Source organism: Ambystoma mexicanum, chromosome 5q, assembly GCF_040938575.1.
Source record: "Ambystoma mexicanum isolate Mex_15411 chromosome 5q, UKY_AmexF1_1, whole genome shotgun sequence".
In the NCBI taxonomy this organism is placed as follows: domain Eukaryota; kingdom Metazoa; phylum Chordata; class Amphibia; order Caudata; family Ambystomatidae; genus Ambystoma; species Ambystoma mexicanum.
This window is the reverse complement of record NC_090933.1, coordinates 89,023,900-89,049,297: the sequence shown is the minus strand read 5'-3', so window position 1 is coordinate 89,049,297 and position 25,398 is coordinate 89,023,900. Positions and strand designations below refer to the sequence as shown.

The 25,398-nt window shown below is 49.2% G+C and overlaps 1 protein-coding gene across 4 annotated transcripts in view; it reads right to left on the bottom strand.

The window, feature by feature from the left end:
* Positions 1-25,398, bottom strand: part of LOC138497237 (fibrous sheath-interacting protein 2-like) — a 727,834-nt gene that overhangs the window by 246,765 nt on the left and 455,671 nt on the right. For all 4 annotated transcript variants that reach the window (XR_011278548.1, XM_069620568.1, XM_069620569.1 and 1 more), the window contains exon 4: positions 9,097-9,243. Coding sequence is in view for 3 of the 4 variants with exons in the window: in XM_069620568.1 (XP_069476669.1) it covers positions 9,097-9,243 (147 nt within the window). In the remaining variant the exon portion in view is untranslated. The remainder of the gene's footprint in view (positions 1-9,096; positions 9,244-25,398) is intronic.

Sequence of the window (25,398 nt, the reverse complement as noted above, 5' to 3'; positions counted from 1 at the left end):
TGGGGCATGCATGGTGGTGTCTCTGTGTTATAGGCACGCACAGATTAATGACTCTGGCTCTATTTGCAGCATTGAACTGCTCATGTTACCGGACCTGAGAGTGTGCAGGCAGGAGGCCAGCACTCACCCCAGAGATAAGTTTCTCTTTGACTTCAATTTGAGTAATTTGGTACTATGTGCATGATGTACACGTTTGGTCTGATTGTGTATGTGTTAATGTGATTATTATGTTTTTGTACATTCCCTACTTTCCCTTGTCAATCCTACTCCCCTCTCCTGCCCCTCATTCTGGTTATCCAGTATACCAATGCCTGTCCCGACTGCATATCCCTGACCCTCCTTCCCCACCAGGGTCTCAGAGGCCTGTGCGAGTTTGACTTTGCAGGCACCCAGACCACGGTGGGGGTGGTTGGTTCGTGCCACTCCTGCATCTGTACACGGGAGCTGTGACAGTACACATCAGTTCGTGGTGCATCATTCGATATTATGTACCACACATGGTACACATCCTGTTGTGACATTGCTTTACTGTGCTACCTTGGTTGTTCCATCATTGTGCTAGTACTTGGGCTTTGTGACGTACTGCTACTTCAAGTCATCTACTGGAGGCTCTTCTGGTTTGTTTTGCAGCCTGCAGGCTTTTTGCTTGGCTTATGTGTTGGCCTGCTTTGAGTTCTCTTTGATTTGTTGTTTTTGCAAGTCAAGGTGGCCTCTGAGGGTGCTGGACACTTTTTACACGCAAGGTGGAAGATGGAGACAAAGGGGAAGGGTGATCCTGTGGCCAGGTGAACTTCAAGGGTTGAACGCTGCATACCCCATGCGCAGTTTTTCATTGGGTCATGGTGATATGTGAGGGAGGGGGGTATTTTGTTGTTGGACAGTTCCCTTGCCCCACAGTGTGATGGGCACCCTGACATTGTAATTGTGGTATCCTATGTACATGATGTATTCTGCTGATCAATGGCTGTTCATGTGTTGTGTTTACCTTTCAGGTGTGAGGGTATAGTTGTGGTTTGACATGCTGGGGTGTACACATGGGCAATGTTCACATGTGATGAGGACACTGATGGTCACTTGATTGCACATGCATGTATTGAGTGCATGTCCCTACTGACACACACACTCGCACTATGATCCACAACATGTACAACCACCCTTCCATGTCCACACGTGCACACAGTTAGCCTTCTGGGGACCACTGTGTCCCTGCAGCACATGATCTATGACCATTTGTGGATCCTGTGCATGCGTGATTTGTTTTTTTATTTAGTTTGTCATTTTCATGTGATGCTCAGGGTGTGCATCACACACAATGACTGGTCACTAGGTTGTGTGCTGAGCAGTGTGTTGCAGGAGATGGACACAGCACACGTATTATGCAGTGTTTATTTTGCCGTGCACAATGTGCATGTGAGCAGGCATTCATTGTTATGTTCAAGCTACAACTGTTGGTATGCATTTGGGTATGACTTGCTTTGTGTGGGAGGTTGTTGGTCAGTCATTTCATTTGATTCCATGTCAGGCATCAATGTCTGACGCCACTTTGCATTTTTCACATGTCAATTATTGTTATTGTGTTGGTGTTTGGCTATTGCTTGCCATGTCATGTTGTGGTTTTGGTGGCTTTGTGTGACATACCAGTGATTGTCATGGCCTTTTTTGCAAGTCTGTGTGATACACACCTTGCATGTGTACCTTTTGGTCACACAGGATTGGTTAGGTTTGAGTAGCTAGGGATGCACACAATTAGGCACTTCCATGGCAACATTCTCAGGGTGGTAAGGTTGTGACAGTTGACTGTCTCTTTGTCATCATCGATTGTCACCTGGTATGTGCCAGGCCTGTGTGTACTCCGCAGGGGTGGGAGTTTAGGTGAAAAATGTGGCCACAAGCTGGGTCCGGGCTGCCTCGCCACTTGCCCTATCCCCTCCCATGGGCAGCGACTGTGCCTGTGGTTGGGGATGTGGGGGCACCACCATGTCCACCGGTACGCCCTGCCGTGTTGCAACATTGTGCAGGACACATGCTGCCACAATGATCCTGCACACTACTGGGGGTGCATAGAGTAGCTGCCCACCAGAGCGGTCAAGGGAGCAGAAACGTGACTTGAGCACTCCGAATGTGCACTCCACTATGGCCCTGGTTGCAATATGGGCAGCGTTGTATCTTACCTGGAGTGGTGTGGTGGGGTTCCGGATTGGTGTCTTCATGTGGTTGCTCAGAGGGTAGGCACTGTCCCCTGGAGAGGTGATAATGGTTGTGATTATTGGGGTTTGTGTATTTGTCTGTGTTTGACATGCATGCATGTGCACGGGCATTTGTACTCACCTAGGAGCCATGTGTCGCCATGCTGCCCAGCTTCCAGGGCCCGGCTCAGGGTGGACATTCTGTATATGAAACTGTCATGGGTGGAGCCAGGGTGGTTTGCATAGACAGAGGTGATGATTCCCTTGGCATCGCATACCACCTGCACGTTGTTGGAATGCCAGTGCTTGCGGTTTCGGTAGATGTGCTCAGTGGCCATAGGTGGACGTAGGGCCACATGGGTGCAATCTATGGCACCAAGCACTTCGGGGAAGTGTGCCACTCTGTAAAAGTCCCGGACAACGGCGTGCCTTTCTGTGGGTGTTCTGGGCATGTATATGTACCTGCGGACTGAGGGGCGCGCAGTCATGATTGCCAACACCTAGTGTAGGCAGCGTGACTGCCTGGCCTGTGAGACCCCCCCCCCACTATGGCAGTAGTCGGCTGAAATGACCCAGTGGCCAAAAAATGCAGGACATTGAGCCCCTTCTCTAAGGGGCTCAATGCTTGGGAGCAGAGGGTGGGTGATGTAAGGTCATCTTCCCACTCCCTGACCAGGTCTAGGATCATATGAGGTGGAAACCTATACCTGCCGTAGACCTGGTCGTCAGGCATCCCAAAAGGCTTTGTCCGGGGGGAAAAAAATGCGGGCCCTGGCTATTCTCCTACTCCTGCGGTGTCCCACGATCAGTGCTGCGACAAATGGGGCATTCATCGTAGCGGTATGTACGTGTTTGTTGTTTGTGCACGCTTTTATACTGTGCGCGGGGATGCTTCCGCCTGCCTTCCTGAGGCGGACGTGTTGACGTCTGTGCGCGTCTTTTAGCGTGCGGTTGTTTCCCGTATTGAAATCCATGAAGACGAGTTGTTCACGTGCGTGTGGGCGTTCTGTGTATTTCCCTGCAGTACTTCCCCAGTTACGCCTTCTTTTTCACGCGTTGTTCCCCATTCCGTGTTTTACGCCCCATGTCCCGCCCCTTTTTGGTATGCACGCGGACGTTGTGCGCTTTCCCTGTGCGCGTCGCGCACAGCGTTCGGGATGTTGCAATGAGGTGAGCGCCCGTGTGCGTCACGCACGGGTTTGGCGCACATCCCGAGAAAAACACGCGCAGAGACTTCCATGACGTTTGCGCGTGCGCTTCCTTTTTCACGCTTGCGCCTGCTTGCGCCACTTTTTTCGGCGCACATTTGTTCCATGAATCAGCCCCTTAATCTCCATGATTTTGAGACTGGAATCAGAGTTCTAGCTGCTTGATTAAAAATTGCAAGTTTTATTTTAAATTGAGAAAAATGTTATAAATTGACAGTGAATTTAGCTAAACTCAGAGTCACCAAACCAGTTCCCCCCTGCTTCCCCAACAAAAGGCATCTCTCCTGCTTCCCACAAAAGCCAGGAACTTACACCTTTGTGTTAATTAAATCAGGGGGGGAGATTTTGGGCTGCTCCTGGGAGAGACAATGGACCTTCCATGGCTGAAAGGATATGCAAATTGTAAAGTGTCAACAGTGGCCTCTGCCAGAGGAATAGGGCGGAGATTGCTCTTGAGCTGCAAGATGGAAATGGAGGCGGGGACAGACGACCATTTGTGGATTCACAAAGCACAGAAAGCATATTTTTGAAAAAGACTAATAAAGGACTGTGGGCCTCATTACGACCCTGGCGGAGTGGGTTTACGCCAGCGTTATTCGCGGCGGACCCGTCCGCCCTACTACGAGTTCCCGTAGCGCCATGGAGCCGTTTTCCGCCTGGTTTTTCCGGGCGGAGAAATCCATGGCGCTACGGGACCTTGATGTTAATTACGCCACCGTATTTTACGGTGGCGTAATTAACGCCTTCCCCACTCCCATTATACCCTATGGGGCAAAAATGGGAATGGGGAAGGGTAAAATGGGGATTGGGGATTTACCGCCCCGCCAAGGTCGGAATGGGGCGGAAAATCCGCCAACCCCCATGGCGCTATCGGCAGCTTTCCGCCGTGCTCCATGGTGCATTTTGCACCGCGATTTCCGCCAGGGTCGTAATGAGGGCCTGTGTGAATTTGTAAAAATTATAAAATTAATAGCATTGTTAATGTGATTCTTTTGTGCACATTTTAAGAGGAGCCAAAACTCTGTGTGATGTTCTGAGAAGGCGCAGTGAAAATTCTTTTTTTGTAGCGATTGTATTTATGTCAGAAGCATGAAACTTCATACGATTATGCCCAGATATCATGCGCACATATGCACAAAATTTTGAACAAATTAGATATCTTGTCCCGGACAAAAAGTGCGAAAATGTTTCAAATCCAGACCCAAGATCTCCCAGCAACGAGGCTTGGAAGAGGGTGTGCTCCACAAAATATGTGATCTATGTATGTTCATGGTATAACGATTGTACACATGTAAAGATGTATTATATCAAAAATAGATTTTATGTGCAAAAGGCAAAGGGGAGGATGTTTTGCCTCATACACCACATCATCATGATGACACCCTGTTTTCTTCTCCAATCAAGGGAGAGAGCAGACTCTAGCCAATAGACTACCTGGGGGGTGCGCCTAGGATAATTCAGCTTACCCACCACTTTATCAAACACATAAATAGAGACAGCTGAGGACTTAGAAGCACACACATTCACCCACCTACTGATTGCTTGCGGAGCACTTTGCAAGAGAACTATCCATATTCCAGACTCCAGAAACTTTGCAAGCAGAAAGGCCCATTTCCAGAGCTGAACCACTTTCAGCTGGGCCTAACTTCCAGAACCCATCCCTCAACTTAAAGGAGAAACCAAAGAAGCAGCCAGGTTGTGCTGTAACTGCTTGCCTGCAAAAGAATTATCTTCATAACCAGAAGGGCAGATTAAACCCCGTCTGGTGCCGTGCTGTGCAGACCAGAGAGCCATTGCAGATCCAGTCCAGTTGTGCTGTGCAGTGTAGACCAGAGCGCCTTGCTGTCCAGTCCTGCTGTGCGGTGTCCAGAGTGCCTTGCTGATCGCTGACCCGTCCAGTCCGGTGTGCCCAGCAGTCTTTCCCAGAAATCTTTGACCAGATCCCTGATGATTCCATTCAAAACATTGGTAGTGAGTATCCATGGTATAGGATTGTCACTAGCCTATGTACTGTCCATAGTCATCCCTATCCAAATCAAATCTATCTTATATCCAGAACTGTATTGTTAGAAATCCTTTTTACCTTGCCTGAACTCTCTCTCTTATCCTATAGTCCTTCAGTAATAATAGTGTTAAAATCATCTTTGCACTAATATATTTCATCTGAAGAAGGCAAGTGTCTCGGTGGGACAAAACCATTCTGAGACGTCCTGGTATGGTGGCTGTGCTGTCGTGTAGTTTGTTTCTTCATAGTCCATCCCTAGTGTAAAGAAACATTGTTTGTATTTTAAAAGCGCATCCTTGTTTTACAATTTTGCCTCTTTCTGAAAAAAACAAGCTCCACGAAAACGTCCATAAATTCTTCCAACTTTATGCTGGAAACAAAATGTAAGTGTCTGCTTGTAGCTAACATCCTAAGCTTTCTAAAGAACCCAAAACCGCAACTCCTTATAGTTTTTCCGCAATGGCGCTTACCGCGCGCAGAAAAGTTTGCCGCAAATTTTTCGTTTGCCCAAAATTCATAACGTGTAAAATAGCTTTTCATTGCACCCGACCTCAAAATTCAGTTTTCAACTTGCTTATACTCTCAAATCATTGCTAATGTTTCTCTGAAACCAGATAAAGCGGCTCCCATTAGAATTTCAAAAATGTCAGTGAATTAAACCATTTTCAGTGTTTTACCCCATTCATTCAAAGCCAACTTTAAAACCATTTTTGACAAGTTTGCCAATCATTCCTGTTTCTCTCTTGTGTTTGCTGGGGGGAAATTGGGATTGATATATTGTATTGACTTCTGCATTCCTGAAACCTGTTCTCTCTCCTTCTATTTCTTCATATTGCATATTGGGGGAATTGAGGTGTGTGTAGGGGGAAATAGTTACCACACTGCCATTTGATTGAACATACCCAAAAGTATTATTTCTGAGCTGCTTGTTTTTTTTCCCATCATTACTCCTTGTGATTAAAGAGATTGTTTAGTGTGACATCACCCCATTGGTGATCATTGTATACCCATTAAAATAGTGTGATCTATTGTGAAATACCTAAATAAATATTTTAACTTTGGAAACCAGCCTGATTCCTGGTTCAGTGTGACCGGGGGGGGGGGGGGGTTAAAAGAGAGGGGCGTGATATAAGTGGTACATCGTTCAGAATAAAATAACTAATTAAGAGTTTCAGTTGTGCATCCCACGCTAGGCATTGACTTAGGTGAAGTGCCGCATTGAAATCACTTACAGTCTCTTCTTCTTCCCAGTACTCAAATGGAATTTACAGGGGATGATGGAATAAGACTGGCTATAGCCCATAAAGGCTAAGGGAAGGAGGGTAGGTCAATGTCAGGGGACACAATGTCTCGTCATCAGGCATCCTCTCTCAAGTACCCCTCCACTCAGGTGATCCTCCCTCGCTTGTCGGGATCCAAGAGCTATGGCCCTTTGCTGGCCACCTGAACAGAGGATCCCAGGGTAGTAGATGTGAGGGTATCTTGAGGATTCTCACACATGTGAGCTGGACCGTTAATGAGTAATGGTCTTGAGGAAACAAGTGAGGATTGTTTACTATTTGCGCTGCAGTGTATGTAATCCACATCCACCTACTCACACCCAGAGGATCCCCAGGGACAGAAGACCTACCAAGATGGGCGTTTCTGGCGAGTAACACCACTACTAGACTAGGGTCTAGATCAGCAGGTCTGGATCGCCAACTTGAGAATACTTGAGACTCTTAATAGGGCACAGCCGCAGCTGCAGAATCAGGAACAGGGAAAACAAAGCAAATATCCTAATGACCTTCCCTTTGTGGTGAGAAAAGAGAGACTTATCTCTTGAGGGAATGGCTGGGACTGCTGAGAAAGCGGCGGGTACCGTGAGGACCTCCACTCTCAGGTTATGCATAACTGAGCATCTCTCCAAGATTCATGCACACAGATCTGTGTAAATACTGAAAGTCTTGCAGCCAACCACATACATTCATTCCTCTTAAATGACTAGCATTGACAACAAGAGCAATGTGGCCATAGAAGGACTGACGTGTAATCCAAGAGCAGCTGTCGGAGTAAAGACGAGCAGAGTTGACAAGAAATGCAAAGAGGGAGCATTTGGAACGTGGGTATCAGTGACTGCATGTGCCAGTTTCTAACTAAGGCAGGTAAGAGGAGGAGCGGCACAGAGAGACACCAGGAAATAAGTAATGCAGAGAGGGTTTGTGGTGCAGGAATTGCTGGCTGGTAAGTAGGGATGGGGTCAGTGGCATGGCCCATGGCTCTGCATCTGGGAAGGACCACTTTGCAAAGCATGTGCTCTTACTTCCAATACCCCCAAAGGTCTGCCCACCGGAAGTCCCTCAATGGTACTCCAACCACAGAGGTGCTCGAGAAACATATGGCTAATACTTCCTATTGGGAGTCTGATCAAAAGTTTCAATGAAAGTGGGTCCTATAGTACTTCAACACACTTTTATAAACCTCATTACGAATTTGGTGGTATTAAACTCACAAACCGTTACCAAATGCAGCTAGCATGTAGTAACAGAAAGTGTCTGCATGATTAAGAGTCATACAGATCCTTCAGTTATTCCCCATTTTGGAATCCCATTGGAATCTGCTGGGGAAATGCAGAATTACCCATGCAATATTACTGCATGGGTAATTCCGCATACAGAAATGCCTTTTGTTGAGAACGTTTCTGCCACGCAAGCTGGCGGTTTCCAATGGTTTCAGATGCAAAACATGTCAATGGGCAAGTACCTCATGTTTTACCACTACTGACCAGCTAATGGTGAGGCCCTAAATGTCATGCATAATACTTCTTCCGACAATCCTGACATTGCCATTCATCTCATTTTTGTTGTTTTGTTCTCACACCTGAACTGTTAATTATCTTTAGAGCCTCTCTCTTCTTTGATAGATATTAGGATCTAGGCACTCTGTAATTGCCCCTTTCCTTGACCTCCAAAGAAGGCCCTTTGCAGAGGCAACCCTTCCAGCTCGAAGCAAAGACAGAATAAGGCAGGGTACTTAGTAAATGGTCTCCAAAGGAGACCCCCATCTGCTGCCATGCAACAAAAACCCTTAATTGGCCTGGAGTCTGGCAAGCGTTTGAGGTGGCGAGAACAGGAAAGCTGTGGTTCAGATCAGACATCACAAGGAGGAACAGGAGAGTTGTGTTGCACCATTTGCCTCTCAAAGCCTGTTTATAAAGTAACCCCAACCTAAGGATGTGGAGGGCAGTCCCAAAGATACAGCTATAGCGGAACAAGTTAGCACTAAAGACATTCATTATGTCGCCATACTAGAGCAGAAACAGAAAAAAGGATGGGACAGCCTGCGTAGCCTAAAAAAATACATTTTCAATGCCAAGCAAAATACAATCTAACAAAGGGCCACAGTCCCCAGCCACAACTATAACATTGTAGGTGCGCAAACATACACACACACTATCCTTTCTAAATACAGTCACACACACTCACCTGTCTAACTGTATGAGAAGCTATTTTATCTTGTAATTGATCAGGGGAGAAATGCTGAAATTAAATGCTATAATCTGGCGGGTGTAATGGCCAGAAAGAGCAAATCCTGGTGTTGCTTCTTTTTTAAGGATCCTGGGATTACATATCGTTAGAAATCATCATTCAATAAGTAAATAAAAGCCATTTGGGGTGCGGGGGCGGACATTCAGGGAAAATGTCACCATTTCACTTACTTTATACTTTTCAGTTTCTGGTTCGGGTTTGATTGTGATCTGGTTGCATCTCACATCTTTTCTCATCATTGGTAGACGCCATTCGTTTCGCATGCATGTAGATTGCGGTCCTTGCTGGAGCAACAATGACACTGGGTGATACTGCAGCTGTGTGGGACATCAAATAAGAGAGTTAAATAATGTTCACATTTCAGGATTAAAATACTTTTTTGGACACCACTATTAAACTTGCCAAATCCACACAACCCACAACACTAAAAGAGTTGTATGCTTGCAGGGCTCAACATTTGCACTCACAAGGCATTGGCTAGTGAATGGTCAATGCTCATAAATGAAAAAATTGCATATTTGTAATTGTTTTCATGATGAGTAAGAAATGGTGTGCTGAGTTTACGTGTAGAATTGATGCAGCAAGTGAGTTTTTGTGGCTGGCTGGTAGCTTGCAACTTGATATCTTTACCTTTGATACTTGCGTTAATGATCGACCACGAAGAACATCTGCCACAAGTCATAAACTAAGAATTACCCCTACAATCTAAGAAGCTCATGTAACACTTTTCTACCAACTATTTTTACAAAATGTATTGGGGCCCCTAGACGCAGTGTAGATACCACTGATTCTGTGTCCTTCTAAGACACCAGAGCCTTCATGGGCAAAATAAATCCCTGAAAGTCCTTCACCAAGAGAGCTATCTTCGGTGTTTATTTTTGCACTATGCCTGTGTCTTCATCCATTTCCAAAAGTCAGGAATAGGTGCATTGCATATTAATGTGGGGGGATACACATAGTGGAGAAGGATTGCTCAGATCTCATAGCATGGGGTAGAGAGTTCCGGTTCTTGGTGGCGATGACAGGGAAGCGCTTACCGCCGACTCTTGTTAGTCTGAATCTTGGGTGGTAATAGAGTGTAAGCAGGAATAGTGAGTCGTCTTGAGGATTGGGATTTTTTTAGTCTTTGGGAAAGGCATCTGGAGGCAGAGTTGGAATGGCATTTGTGGCTGATTGCCAAGGTTTTGAATGTGATGTGTTCCCGTAGGAGAAGCCAATGAGCGTTTCTTCTGGCCGCCGAGATGTGTTCTGCAGGTGATGTTTAGTGCGGCTCAAAGTGCATTGTTCTGTATGATTTGGAGTTTTGTTAATGTTGCAAACGGAAGTGCCTGCAGAATGCCATTGTAATAGTCAAGTCTGGAACCAATAAGCACTAGGCAATGGAGAGGCAGCTGTCACTGGAAATTAATTAGCTTAGTGATGTGTGCCGCTGATGAGGCAATTGTACTAACCAGCCGGGTTAGTGACAAGGTGGCATCTAAATAGACCCCTAAGGTTTTCACGATGCTGGAGACATTGGGATGGTTAGGCCATCTATGGTGAAGGCACTATTAGCCTGTTCTAGTTTATTGAGAATGACTTGGAAGCTGACCAAGAGAATTTCGGTTCTGTCGTCTTTAAAGCAGAGGAGAGAGGCCATCCATCTTTGGACAGTTTGGTACACTGTGTGCAGTGAGTTAGAGTCCGTCGGGTAGTGGTATTGGCCTTAAGGTATATCTGGATCTGGAGGTATGCAGCCCGGTCCAAGATTTTTAGGAGGAACAGGACGATGGCAATCGGGCAGTAGTTGGTGGGAATGGATGGGTCTAGAGTGGGGTTTTTCAAGTACCCAGGCTTCCTTCTGATTGGCAGGCGCTCAGCATGTAGCGAAGGAGGCAATTATGAGAGTGGTGATGAATGGAGTGAGGGTGTAGGCGCAGTCTTTGATGACAGATGCTTTTAAGAAAAATGTGTATGAAAATTGGACGAGGATGCCCGAGGAGAGGGGAGAGAACGGTATTCAAAGGCAGCCCCCTTAAGTCACAATACCATGGAGAGGCTGTGCAAAGTGTGGCCGAGAATCCCGCTGCAATCCAAGAAGCAGAGGATTGGTTGATATTTTATTTTATTTATTTATTTATTTCTATCGCGCTCGTACACAAGTGTTTCAGATGCCAATCAGAGACGGCGGATGCCTGGCAAAGCAGACATCGGTGAAGCCGCTGTCAGGACAGGAAGTGGGAGACCGTCCAACGAGCTGCCACAACCACAGAGGTGTTGTAGTGGGCCTGGCGCCCTGCAGAACACCACCAAAAACTGGAAGACTGGGAGAGTGGAAAACTCCCATTTGACGTAGTTCACGGAACGCGGCAAGACACAGAGATGCTGAGATTGGAACGAGCAAGAAGCAACAAAAGAGGAAGTGGGAAAACAGACTAACCTGCCTGAGCTAGTGCCAATCCCTGTGAGGGTTACCCACAACTAACACAGGTAGCAGGGTGGACTGGAGTAGTGGGGGGCTGTTGGGAGAGTCTGTCATAAATAACATAGACTGTGATGGCCATAAAGGCAATAACAGAATAGCAAACCAGCATAATGAGATAACTAAGGAAATGTTCAAAAACGAGACTCTAGGGAACTCACAAAGCTGATGAAGGAACAAGTTACTTACCTGTAACTGTTGTTCTCCAGCATGGGTCTGGCATGGATTCACATGCTCATGAATATTCCCCGTCGTCAGGCTGGGAATCCTCGGTAAAGAAAAAACCAGTATCAGTTTCGTTTCTGATCTGTCTTTCGTAGTAATAACCAATCACTGGTCTCTGCGTCATACTGACCACAGCCAATGACTGCCCTCTACCTAAGCACCTCCTCCGGCAGCCATCTTCAGATTTGGAAGCACGTGAAGTGGCAGTATGACCAAGTGAAGAGCCGCAGAGGGGTAGGCGGGAGGGTTCGCATGTGAATCCATGCCAGACCCATGCTGGAGAACAACAGTTACAGGTAAGTAACTTGTTCCTTCTCCAGCATGGGGTCTGGCATGGATTCACATGCTCATGAATAAAGAATACATAGCAGTACACACATGCACAACCACGGGAGGTGGCAAAGGCTCAACATTAAGCATCACATTAACTCAACATTAAGCATCTTACCTCCTCACCAGGCTCACCTCAGGCGAACAGGTTGCGCAGCACTGCTTGGCCGACCCTGGACTCCTCCCTGGAATCCCGGTCGACGCAGTAGAATTTCGTGAAGGTGTGCGTCGACCTCCACGTAGCAGCCCTGCATATGTCCAGCAGGGGCACACCAGATAGGAACGCCGTGGTAGCTGCGATCGCTCTGGTGGAATGGGCTCTCGGACGGCCAGGCAGCGGTCGGTTTGCCAACCGGTGACAGTACATGATACAGCCGGAGAGCCATCTGGAGATGGAAGCCTTCGAGAGAGCCTTCCCCTGATTGACAGGTCCAAAGTTCACAAAGAGTTGTGACGTCTTCCGAAAACCCTTCGTGCGGTCCACGTAGAACTTCAGCGCTCTAGCTACATCCAGCGAGTGCAAAGTCCTCTCAGCCGGCGACGAAGGCGACGGGAAGAACACAGGTAACACCAAGGGTTCGTTAAGATGGAAGTCCGACGGTACCTTGGGCATGAAGGAGGGGTGCGTCCTGAGCACTACCCTCGTGTCGTGGAAAGTCAAGTACGGGGCCTTGCAGGAAAGGGCCTGGATCTCTCCCACTCGTCGTGCGGAGGTGATGGCCACGAGAAAAGCTGTTTTCCACGATAGAAACTTCAACGGGGCCGAGTGCAGAGGCTCGAACGGAGGTCCCATGAGCTTGGTCAGCACCACGTTGAGCTCCCACGCCGGGGCCGGAGCCTTCACCGGCGGGAACGATCTGAACAGTCCCTTCATGAACTCTTTCACCAGACGATGAGACCACAAGGACGTCCGGCCCGTGGTTCTGGTGTATCTGGAGATCGCAGCAAGATGAATCTTGATGGACGCGTGTGCCAGACCAGCTTTGGCCAGCGTCAGCAGGTACGGCAGTACTTGGGGAGCCGTAATCCGTAGAGGGTTAATCTTCTGTGCGTGGCACCAGACAGAGAACCTCTTCCATTTGTGTCCGTAGCATTTAAGAGTCGAGGACGCCCTGGCCTTTGCAAGAACCTCTCTGCAATCGGCCGGTATGTCGTATCCTCCAAACTCTAGCGCTGCAGGAGCCAGGCCTGCAAGTTCAGCGACTTCGGGTCGTGGTGGAGGATGGCGCCTCCTTCCCTGGAGAGTAGATCCGCGTCCGCCGGCAGCTTGATCGGCGGGGACGCTGACAAGTCCAGAAGGTCCGGGAACCATATCTGCCTCGGCCACGCAGGTGCGACGAGGATCATCCTGCACCGTGACCTCTTGAGCTGGTTGACGAGCCGGATTAGCAGAGGCAAGGGAGGGAACGCGTAGAGGAACAGGCCCTCCCAGGGGAACGAGAAAGCATCGCCCATGCTCCTCGTCTGGGGAAACCTGCTGGCGAACCTCCGGCACTTGGTGTTCGTCGCCGTCGCGAACAGGTCGATCTGGGGTGTGCCCCACCGTCGGAAGAGGCGATCCACCAGATCCTGCCGTAGTTCCCACTCGTGGCACGAGCGCAGCTCCCTGCTGAGTGAGTCGGCGATGGTGTTTTTTATCCCTGCCAGATGAAACGGCACCAGAAGAATCCCTTGGGCGACGGCCCAATGCCACAGGTCCTGCGCCTCCTTGGACAGCGCTGGGGACCTGGTTCCGCCCTGTTTCCTGATGTAAAACATGGTGGTGGTGTTGTCGGTGAAGATCCTCACCACCTTGCCCTTGAGGGACGGAAGGAAGGACCTGAGGGCCCAAAACACTGCACGGAGCTCCAGGACGTTGATATGCAGGGACTTCTCCGTCGGGAGCCAGAGTCCCCTTGCGTGCAGATTTTCGGTGTGCGCTCCCCACCCTTCCAGGGAGGCATCCGTGGTCACAGTCACCTGGTGGGCTGGGGTCTGGAAGTCCATGCCCGCCGTCAGATGCGCGCGGGTGCCCCACCACCGTATGCTCGTCGGAAACTCTCGTCGAGCTTGATCCTTTCCTCGAAGCTGCCCGTCGTCTGGATCCAGCGCGCATCCAGGAATTCTTGCAACGGGCGCATCCGGAACCTGCACATGGGAATGAGGTAGATGCAGGAAGACATCATCCCGAGGAGGGACTTGATGGACCTCACTTTGGCCGCGTCGGCCACCAACATCCGTTGCACCTTGCCCAAGATGGTCCTGGTCCTCTCCTCCGACGGGGAGGCCAGAAGGGACACTGTGTCGAGCCTCGCTCCCAGAAACAGTGCGACTTGCGCGGGCACCAGGTGGGATTTGGCGTAGTTCACGGAGAATCCCAGGTCCGTGAGGAGTTGGACGGTCCTTGCCGTGTGGACCACGGCGAGCTCCCTCGTCTTGGCGCGGATGAGCCAGTCGTCCAGGTAGGGGTAGACGTGAATCCCCTCGCGGCGCAGCTGCGCCGCCACCGGTGCGAGGCACTTGGTGAAAACCCTGGGTGCCGACCGTAGTCCGAAGGGAAGGGCTTTGAACTGGTAATGACGCCCTTGGACCACGAATCTGAGGAATTTTCGGTGCCCCTTTAGGATGGGAATGTGGAAGTAGGCATCCTCCAAATCCAACGACGATAGGAAGTCTCCTTCCTCCAGCTGACCCAGGACGTGCTGGAGGGTGACCATCCGGAACTTCTGCGCCTTGATGAACTTGTTCAGACGTCGCAGGTCCAGGATGGGGCGCCATCCTCCCGTCTTCTTCTTCACGAGGAAGTATCGCGAGTAGACTCCGGAGCCCCGAAGCCTCTTTGGGACGAGTTCGATGGCGCCCTTTCTGAGCATCGCCTTTACCTCCAGGAGAAGTTGAGGGACGTGAAGTTCTTTCCTGGCCACGGGGGGGACGCGCGGGCACCTTCTTTGAAATTCGAGCGCGTGGCCCCGGGCCAGGGCGTCCAGCACCCAACGGTCGGTGGAGATGGACTCCCACACGCTGACGAAGCCCGCCAGCCGGCCTCCCACCGGGGTGCTTCGGTGGGGGCCCGACCCCACGGCCGGTTCAATCCTGCTTGGACGCGGCCTTGCCGCCTTGACCTCCTTGGCGACGACGGCGGGGTCCGCTAGACTTGCCTCGTCCTCTGTAGGCCTCTTGCGACGACGAGCGGGCCGCTTGACGGTAGGAAGCGAAACCGCCGCCGGAACCTTTGGAGGCGCCCTTGCCTCCGCCGCTCCGAAAGGGCGTTCGTCGTTGCTGCAGGACTCCAAGGGCCCTGGCCGTCTCAGTATCCGCCTTGATGGCCTGAAGGGAATCGTCCACTGTCTTCCCAAACAGGTTGTTCCCGTCGAAAGGCATGTCCAGGACTCTGGTCTGGACGTCCTGCCGAAAGTCCGTAGCTTTGAGCCATCCACGACGTCGAAGGCAAACGCTGTTGCCCAGCTGGCGGAACCCAGTGTCGGCGATGTCCGTCGCCACGGTGATGGCGTGGTCCGAAGCCACCTCACCTTCCTGCAGGATCTCAAGGGCCTCCGCCCTCTTGTCGTCCGGCAGAAAATCCAGCAGGGGAGCCATCTTGTACCAGAGCTCCCTGTCGTAGCGGGCCACGATAGCCAAGGCGTTGGCCGCTTTAATCGTCGTCGCTGCCGACGAGATGACTCTACGTCCCATAGCATCCAATTTCTTTCCCTCGCCGTCCGGCGGGGAAGTCGACGTGGAGGCCGCACCCCCCCCCGCTTTCTTCCTGGCTGCCGCGGAGACGACGGAGTCCGGGGTAGGCTGCGCCCGGAGGCATAGGGGGGCCGTGTCCGGGACCCGGTACTTTTTCTCGTACCGGTCTCTTCTCGCTGGCGTCGTGGAAGGGTTCTTGAGGAGGGAAAGGCCCTCATCCCAAATGTCGTCCAACAGAGGCACTGCGAGGACCGTCTTCCTCTTGGCCTCGCGCCGCTGATAAAGGAAGCCTTCCTTTTTCTTCTCCTCAGGGCAGAGTTGGAAAAGCTCGGAAGCCCTGGAGATCATGGAGTGGAAAGATCCGATCTCGTCGGGCGGAGAAGCCCTGGTGGGAGGCGACGACGGAAAATCCTCGTCGTATGCCTCGTCGTCCGTACCCGTCGCTGCCGTGTCAGTCCCCGTATCATCCCCTCGAGTGGACGGGGAGGAGGGCTGGACGGGGCGCGACGGTTGAAAAGGAGGTGGTGGATGGATCCTTCTTTTCTTGGTAGGGGGAACACCAGAAGGTCCCGGTTCTGGATCCCCCGACGGGAGAGGTTCCTCCGTCGGTAACGGTAGCCTCGTCCTTATCTCGGAGCATAAGGACTGTATGGCCAACAAAATGGCCGCCGAGTTGTCTTGCGGCGCTGGCAGAGGGGAATCCGACGGGCGAGCAGGGGCCCCGTCGGTATCCTCGACGATGTCGTCGTCGTCACCTGCGTCGGGGTCCATTCCGACGGGCTGGCCTTCTTCCACGCCTAGGCCGTGGCTTAAGACCTCGATCAGCTCCTCTTCTGAGGTTGAGGCCGAATCTACGACGACGCCCTGCCCCCCCTTCTTCTTCCCCACGGAGGGTTTCACGGGGGTCCTATCGATGGGCACAAAGGAAGACTCCCTCCGAGGAGGCAGGGAGATTCTGGGCCCTGAGGTCGCCACCACTGGTGCAGCCACCACAGGCTGAGCCAGGGCCGCCGCGACCGTTTCGATAGAGGGCTTGGTCGGATGGATCAAGGCCTTCACCACCTTAGGTGCGCTCACCGCCTTATCCTTGAGGGAGGGGGCACTGCCACGCTCCTCCTCTGCCTTAGAGCTCGACCGGGGCCTCTCCAGGAGCTTTGCCGGGTGCTCGGCCTTCCTCTTACCCGACCCAGAGCGTTGGCTCGTGGTTGATGGTGCCGGGGAGGGTGCGCCCTGCCTGGCGCCCGTAGAGCCCGACCGTTCGGCGCTCCCGGTGCCAGCGGACTCGCGGTGCTTGGCCTTATGTTGGGCCCCCGTCGCCGGGGCGCCCTCAAAGGTCTTAGAAGACCGCTCGGATTTCTTCTTCTTCTCGCCAGACGGGCTCTTACCCTCCAGCCAGTTGGCGAGACGTTGATGGCGGTCCTTCATGGTCCGTTCCGACATGTTGCCGCAAAACGCACAGTCCTTCTCCACGTGCGTCTTGTCCTCATGAAGGCAGTAAAGGCAGAAAGAGTGTTCGTCCTCCTTGAAGACGTTCTGCAGCTGGCATCCAGGGCAGACCCTGAACAGCTTTCCGGGCGTCGAGCTTCCCTTCTCCTGGGCCATCTCCGAGATCGGGCCTGAGAAGCTTCTGGAGTCCTCCGAAGTGTAGCTCGACGAAATCTTCACCCTTGAGGGGCACAGATGAATCCGACACGGGTCCCCGTAGATCGGATGTAGGATCGGTGGAGCTTGAGGCTCTTTTGACCGAAAGAATCGAAGTTTTTTGTGAAAAAGCGCGAAAAATAGCACTAACGCTCGAGAGCAATAGCACGAGGATCCCAACACATGAACGTGCGGTAAAAATCTGAAGATGGCTGCCGGAGGAGGTGCTTAGGTAGAGGGCAGTCATTGGCTGTGGTCAGTATGACGCAGAGACCAGTGATTGGTTATTACTACGAAAGACAGATCAGAAACGAAACTGATACTGGTTTTTTCTTTACCGAGGATTCCCAGCCTGACGACGGGGAATATTCATGAGCATGTGAATCCATGCCAGACCCCATGCTGGAGAAGTAAGTGAACAACATAAGCAAAGGGAAGATGTCTGAGAGACTATCTCAAGGTATAAGATAAGGGTCATATGGTCTGGAAGGCAAGACCCAAGAACAGTTGGCAAGAGCTACATAACTAGCAATCAAAACCCTGAAACCTTATCAGAAGAGATCACCATAAGGAACTGTTTTTTTAAAACTGAGACATTTGTACATTTAAGAGTTTTACTGAATAAGAAAACTCTGAAGGAAAGTCTCAAGATAAAAGGCAAAGGAGAGGCCACCAGAAGAGAGATACTCTTTTGGGCCAGCTTAGTTATTATTTATTAATGGTAGGGTCAGGTAGATTTAGGTTTGGACTGAGGAGTATTTTTTTTGTTGTCTTCCTGACGACAAACAAGCACCTTTAGTTTAATTTAGTTAGGTAGGGAATTTCCCTATAGCAATGCGGCGAGATAGGTCTTTTTTTGTTGGTTGTTATTTTTGTTTTCGGTATACATCATACCATTCACAACAAGAACATTTATAAAGGACCAAAACCTCAAAATGTACAAGTTGTGTTGACTCCTTCTTCCAACCCACGGCAACCAGAAACATTTGTGCTAATTTGTGACAAGCATTTTTTGACTCTTTTGGCACTACCATCTGCGGTAAACCAATCTGACTGATGGAACGTCTCCTGAGTGGCACTGGACCGCACCTTTAAACTCAGTGAAATCTACCACCAACAGCAGGTAATTGACAACACCCTCAACCCCACTTTCCAACCACTCATCCCTCAACTAACTTCTCACTACTAAAATCTTGCATCCTTACATCTCCCACGCTCCTACAGACAACCTCCTAGGTCTAATGTACTTAACAGATTCAGCCACTATCCATCTTCTATCAACACATGCTGTCATTTTTTGCACTCCACAATCTGGAGCCTGCCCATATGGCTAACCTGCTCAGTCGTTAGCAACGACAAACAACTTAGAGATTGTCCTATTGACACACATGTAACGGGTACATCTGTCCTGTATCCATCAACACCAAAGGTTTCTGCATCTGCCTTCCCAATATCTGACCAACACACCCTCCCCTCCTTTCTTACAGAGCCATGCACAGCATGGCCAACATTATTGCCAGAGAAGCGCTATATGAAACCACTTTTCATTACATTACATTACAACATCCTCAGCTCTGAACTATCAATAGGGACAATTACTAGCCCTTGGATGTTGAGATGTCATACATGCTCCCCTGTCAGCTGCCACCCTTCGTTCTGACCACTTTAGACCAGGTAGTGGGCCGATCAGCTGTGGTCTATGTTTGAGAGGGAGGGCCCTATTAGGTGGCCTAAGCTATCTCTGGATTCATTAAGTGCAAGGCTTCTTGCATTGTTGTAATTACTTTGAGTCGAATTTCGAACAAGAAATCCACTGCACATTTGTACCTTACGTTCTTTCGGTGTCAACAGGTGGTAAAGACATGGAGATATCTCCTCTTAAGTAAGGTTGACGCTTTAAAACCTTGTAAAAGGAGCAGCTTTATTTTGAAAAGATTTCATTGGAAACTGCAGAGAAACGCAATATGGGCTGCACACATATCTGCAGGCGAACATTTTTATTTAAATAAAAAGGACAAATTCCCAAGGTAATATAAATAAAACATTAACCAAGTGAGAATGTTTAATTGAGACCAACTGCGAGCTGAAAATGTTATGTATTAAGTACTGAACCATTTGGTAAAGGCCCATCTTTTTCAAACATGCCAGTTTGTATGTAAGGGACCAATAATGACAAAACGTGCTTGATTTTAAATATAAATAAAACAAGATGGTCAGTTCCACTATATCTACTGATTGTATGAATGACATCATATCTGTTAGAATTGGAATGGCTAACGGGGAAACAAGGATATGACTTAGCCTGTGTTAACCAGCTGTTTCCGACAGTTGGGATGAGTTTCAACACGTGGACCATACAGGGGCAGGGCTTGCAGGGCAACTGCTGAACTACAAGATCTTGACCTGCCTGAGTAAGGAAAACAAACAGAAACGTTATTGACTAGGCAAATACTGTAATTCTAGTCTCTGGGGGTCATTACGAGGTTGGAGGTAACCATGCTGCAATTTGTGGCATGGTTACCTCCTTACCGGGTACCGGGTCCGGGTTCCTCAAATGAGGACTTACCGGGCCATTCCAACCTTGGAGGACCCGGTAATTCCTCATTCGAGGAACCCGAATAGGGCTCAATGGGAATGGGGAGGGAGCTTACAACAGGCCCGTTAATAACGGTGCCCGTTGTTAGCTCCCTGGTCGCTAGCTGGTCCCGCAAGCAGACTCGTAATAGGGTGGTAAGGGGTTAACGGCACTGGCACCCTTACCCGTGCCGTTAACCCCTTACCGCCCAGCTTGTAATGACCCCCTATAAGTCTAAAAATTGTCTAAAAATTCTGCTTTTTAATGCTTGCTTCAAAAATTTGAAGGCAAAGCAAAATTACAAAGCTGAACGGCCTTGGAAACAAGCAGCAACCAGCTTTCAGATACCTTGAATCTAGTCTGCGTATAGTTGGCCTGAGACAGCGGCCTGAAAATGAAAAAAACAGAGAGACTTTTCGGGAAAAAATTATAGCCACCCTTGTCCCAAAAGCTGCATTGTCTGCACATATCGGGGGTCATTACGACCTGGGTGCAAAGGGATACCAGGCACCGGTAATGACACCGGTGCTGGTAATCCCTTTGCGCCCTATTCCGAGGTCCCTTTGTTTTACCAGGCATTAAGGACGGGACCCGCAAAGGGATACCGGGGTCAATAACGGTACCGCAATTTACGGTACCGTTATTGACGCCTTCCCATTGAGCCCTATGGGGGCTCAAATGGGAATGGGGAATGGCTTTTCAAATGGGGATTTACTGGTCCCGCCAAGGTCGGACTGGACTGGTAAGTCCCCATACCACCAAGTAGGTGGTGGTACCGGTATTGGTGCCACCACCTAGCACCAACCTCGGAATGAGGGCCATCATCTTTGAGTGGGTGCTAAAACACTGGGTCCCTAGCCTGTGCCCGGGTGGGTCCATCGCCTGTGCCTGTGCCACGCCCCTTGGCCAATAACATTGAAGCTGTTAAACTACCAGGGTAGAGATGACATCCTGAAAGCAGCATAAGATGCTTTTGAGCTATGGTATGATAATGTGACAATGCATATATCCTGGGACTTCAGCCCTGAAGTACAGCAGGCAGGTCAAGAGGGTGTAATTGTTGAGAACCTATTGTGACTAATAAAAGTCAATCACGGCGAAGCTTTGCATTGTCACAAACAGCAAAACTTCATTTTATATGGACTCAGAGACGGAAAAACAATTTTTAGAGATGATGCCCATACCTGAACATTCTGTAGGGGGTCCGTTATTGAAAAGGGATGTGTATAATGTTGGAATGTTGTCAACCTGATGTATAGTAAAGCACTACAAAATATATGGCTGGAAATAATCTGGACTAATGTTCCATTCTAATGTTTTGGTATGGTACTTAAATATTGGTAAGAAAAACAGACTAACTGTAGGCATATGATTTGGACATGTCTAGATCAATGTTGAGGAAGACACGCCAATGGGCCTGGGCGTGCACTATCTCCTGCGTGTGGATGGTGACAACTGAAGGTTCTGATATTAGTAGAGTTGTCTTTGTTTTATCCATCAGTGCTACTGTTGGAGGATCGCAGGATACATTGCACTGAAGAAATTAGGTCTTCAGTGTTATCACACATGGTTGGGGCAGTAAGCATCACATCATGGGGACAAAATGTGATTGTTGCATCGGCACAGACAAAGTAAACGCTACCTGAAATTGGTAGACTGTGGTTGGATGGCCTATAGGATAACGGGGGTTCAGATCACATTACTCACGTGGAATGTGCTTTGGCTGGACAATAGTAAAACTGTTTATAGGATCCTGGAATATTTAAACAGGATGGGTGGTGTGGTAGTTAGTCTGCAGAATACACATTTGACCATACATAGGCATGATTTATAATAAGGTCATGGAATTCCAATTGATATTATTCATCCTATTCCTCATATGATAGGGATCCCTAACAGTAATACACAAATGGCTTAATTTTGCATGCATACATTTGGTGCATGACACAGAGGGACGCTATGTAGGTATACTTGGAAGTGTGATGCAGCACAGAATTATAAGTTTGAATACATATGGTCCTAATACAGCTCTCATGCCTCTAGTGATGAGAATTTGGGGGTTGGTGATGACAACTACCCAAACAATAGAGGTACACCAAGAGGCAGAAGACCCAATGGCATGAGACGTGGACGACCACAAAGAGCCCATATGTCATGAACCATCCAACTCGCCCTTTCTGGGCCTCCTGGTCCCTGACACGTCGGGGATTACACTCCATAATACTACCAACATGGCTGCAAGCTCAGAACGCTGCTCACCAGTCTTCACATTGTATGCAGTGTACTCTATAAAGAGGCCGCACCCCTGCGGCCCCGCGCGTCTCAACGCTGCTGTTAGCTGTGACCGGATGTGTGCTCCATACTATCCCTTGTATTATTCTGTTGTTTCCTGGTTCCTGGAACCCCTTCTTCCAATCTACCTTCCCTCCTTCTTATCCAGCCCTTCCCGGAACCCCTGCACCACCTCCGCGTGCTCCATATCCTTTTTCTGAATTTCCTGGAGTTTTCCCTTGATCGCGGACATCGAAGCTGAACGAAAACTGGAAGCCGAGGACAGCCGAGAGGGCTTGTATAAGACCCGAACCATACGAAAGAAGACTCCTCCTAAAGAAGTCATCAGACAATGAAAACAGGTGAGAAAGGGGGAAACCTGTGACGGATTGAGACGCCACCTGACCGAAGTCGATACAGACATGGAGGCAGCCATCCAGGATCTTATGCGCGGCATGCAGGAACTAACGACCGAAGTGCAGAACCTGAAAGCTGAGAACGCCGCGTGAAAGCAATTTGTGCTATCCCGCGACTCTGCCACAAAAGACAGTGTGCTATTGGGCGGCATTGTTGAGAAATATGATGGCTCTGCAAAAACCCTCCGTGGATTCCTGGATTCTTGTTTGATCCACTTTACCTTTAAACCTTATTATTTCTCCACCCCCAGGGCTAAAGTGGGCTTTATTATTTCACACCTTTCCGGGAATGCATTAGCCTGGGCCACACCATTAGTTAATTCCGGAGATGCCCTCTTGGATGATTATGACGGATTCATTCAAGCACTTAAAACCATGTTTGACCGCCCAGAACAGGTCTTTAGTGCTCAAGAACGTTTACTTGATTTCCGTCAAGGCTCTCAGGACATGCTCACTTATGTGACTCGATTCAAGCTAAAGAAGGGGTTGGCTTAAGAAGCGGGTTGGCCTCCTGAAGCTTGCTTCATACTCTTTCGAAGAGGGCTAAATGAAGATATCAAGGATGAATTAGCCAGGGTGGCACGTCCAAGTTCTTACCAGGCACTTATGGATCTTGCTCTACAGATTGATTTTCGCATCCAGGAAAGGAAGGCAGAGAAAAGGAAGACCAAGTCATCCCTCCAGAAGAACCCCTTAGAGACCTCCTTGAAATCCGAAGATACTTCTGTTCCTACAAACAAACCTGAACCCATGCAACTAGGGGCCTTCCGGGGACCCATATCCCCCCAAGAAAGGTTACGAAGGATCCATACTGGCTTATGCATGTACTGTGCCTCGGACAAGCATTTAGTCAGAGAATGTCCAATAGCTCCTCCGCGGCGTTCGGGAAACGCCAGCTCCCAATCCTAGATGGAGCTCAGTTTCGGGAGAGAGATGTAGGCTCCACATCTATACCATCCTTGAACTCTCCTGGACAAAACTCTCTGGTAATTTTACAGGCCTTTCTATCGCCATCCAAGAAGGAAACCTACCCAATTCTGGCATTAGTGGACTGTGGGGCCATGGGAATATTCATAGATCAAGAATGGGTCCATAAACATCATATTCCCTACGAATCCCGGAACACCTTGCAACCCATAGAAGCAATTGATGGGAGACCCCTCTCTTCTGGACCTATAACCCTCCAGACCAAGGAAATCGAGCTTGCAATAAACCATCATCGAGAGAAGATAAAGTTTGACATCATAAAATCTGCCCATTACCCAATGGTATTGGGAATGCCCTGGCTACAAAAACACAACCCATACATCAATTGGACAGCAGGCTCCCTGTTCCTAGGTTCTGAATTTTGCATGTCTCATTGTCTATTCCTGGATCTTTCTCCGACACCATCGGAAGAACGTTCAACAACCCAGCAAGGTCCTATTACGGTCTCCAACATAGTCAAGGTTCCTAAAGCCTACCAGGAATACGTTGATGTGTTCTCTTCTGCTATTGTCCAAGCCTTACCACCCCATAGGCCGGAAGACTGTGCTATTGAAACCGAACCTTCAGCTGTGATTCCCTTTGGAAGGATGTTTATTCTGTCTGAACCCGAGAAAAAGGCCTTTGTGAATACCTAGATAGTAACCTAGAAAACGGCACCATACGCCCATCCAAGTCTCCAGCCGGAGCTTCACTATTTTTTGTTCCTAAGAAAGACACCAAGGAGCTCAGACCTTGTCTTGATTATTGAGGTCTAAATCAGTGCACCCTTAAAGACCGTTATCCATCACCCTTGATCTCAGATATCCTGGAAGCCGTAAGAGGAGCCGTAATATTCACCAAATTGGATCTCAGGGGTGCCTAACATCTGATCCGTATTAGGGAAGGAGACGAATGGAAGACAGCCTTCAGAACTCCCTTTGGTCATTATGAATACTTGGGGCCTCATTACGACCCAGGCGTTAAGGGTTAACGCCGTCGTTAACCCTTAACGCCTATTCTGATTTTAACGGCTGCTTTTAGCAGCCGTTAAAATCCATGGCGCTAACCCGCCATGATGCTAATTACGCCACCGTAATTTACGGTGGCGTAATTAGCGCCTTCCCCACTCCCATTATGCCCTATGGGGCAAAAATGGGAATGGGGAAGGGAAAATGGGAAATGGGGATTTACCACCCCACTCACCTTGGAATGGGGCGGTAAATCCGCCATCCACCTTGTTGTAAACATAGTTTACACCATGGTGGTAAAGTTGGCGTACTTAGCGCCTGGGTCGTAATGACCCCCTTGGTCATGCCCTTTGGACTTGCTAATGCTCCGGCGATCTTCCAACGCTTTATGCTGTTTCTTTTCGTCATCGTCTACCTGGATGATATTTTGATATTCTCTAAGGATCGTCTCAAGCATGAAGGACATGTTAAGGCAGTATTACAACGGCTTTGTGAACACAAGCTCCTAGCAAAACCCGAGAAGTGCCTTTTTCATGTTTCCACTGTTCACTATCTAGGATTTGTCCTTACCCCAGACGGCATAGGAATGGATCAATCCAAGGTTAAGGCCATACTATCCTGGCCAACTCTGACCACCGTAAAACAGATCCAGTTTTTCCTGGGCCTAGCTAATTACTATCGGAAGTTCATACCATCCTTCTCTGAGATTGTTCAACCGATTATTGCCTTGTTGAAGAAAGATACTCCCTTTCATTGGACATCAGTCCAGGAGAAGGCCTTCCAATGCTTGAAAACAGAGTTTACACAAGCCCCCATCCTGGCTCAACCTGATATAAATCGAGCCTTCCTAGTGGAAACAGACGCCTCTAACTATGCCATCGGAACAGTTTTGAAACAGGAACTCGATGACGGACTGGAACATCCTATTGCCTATCTTTCACGGACAT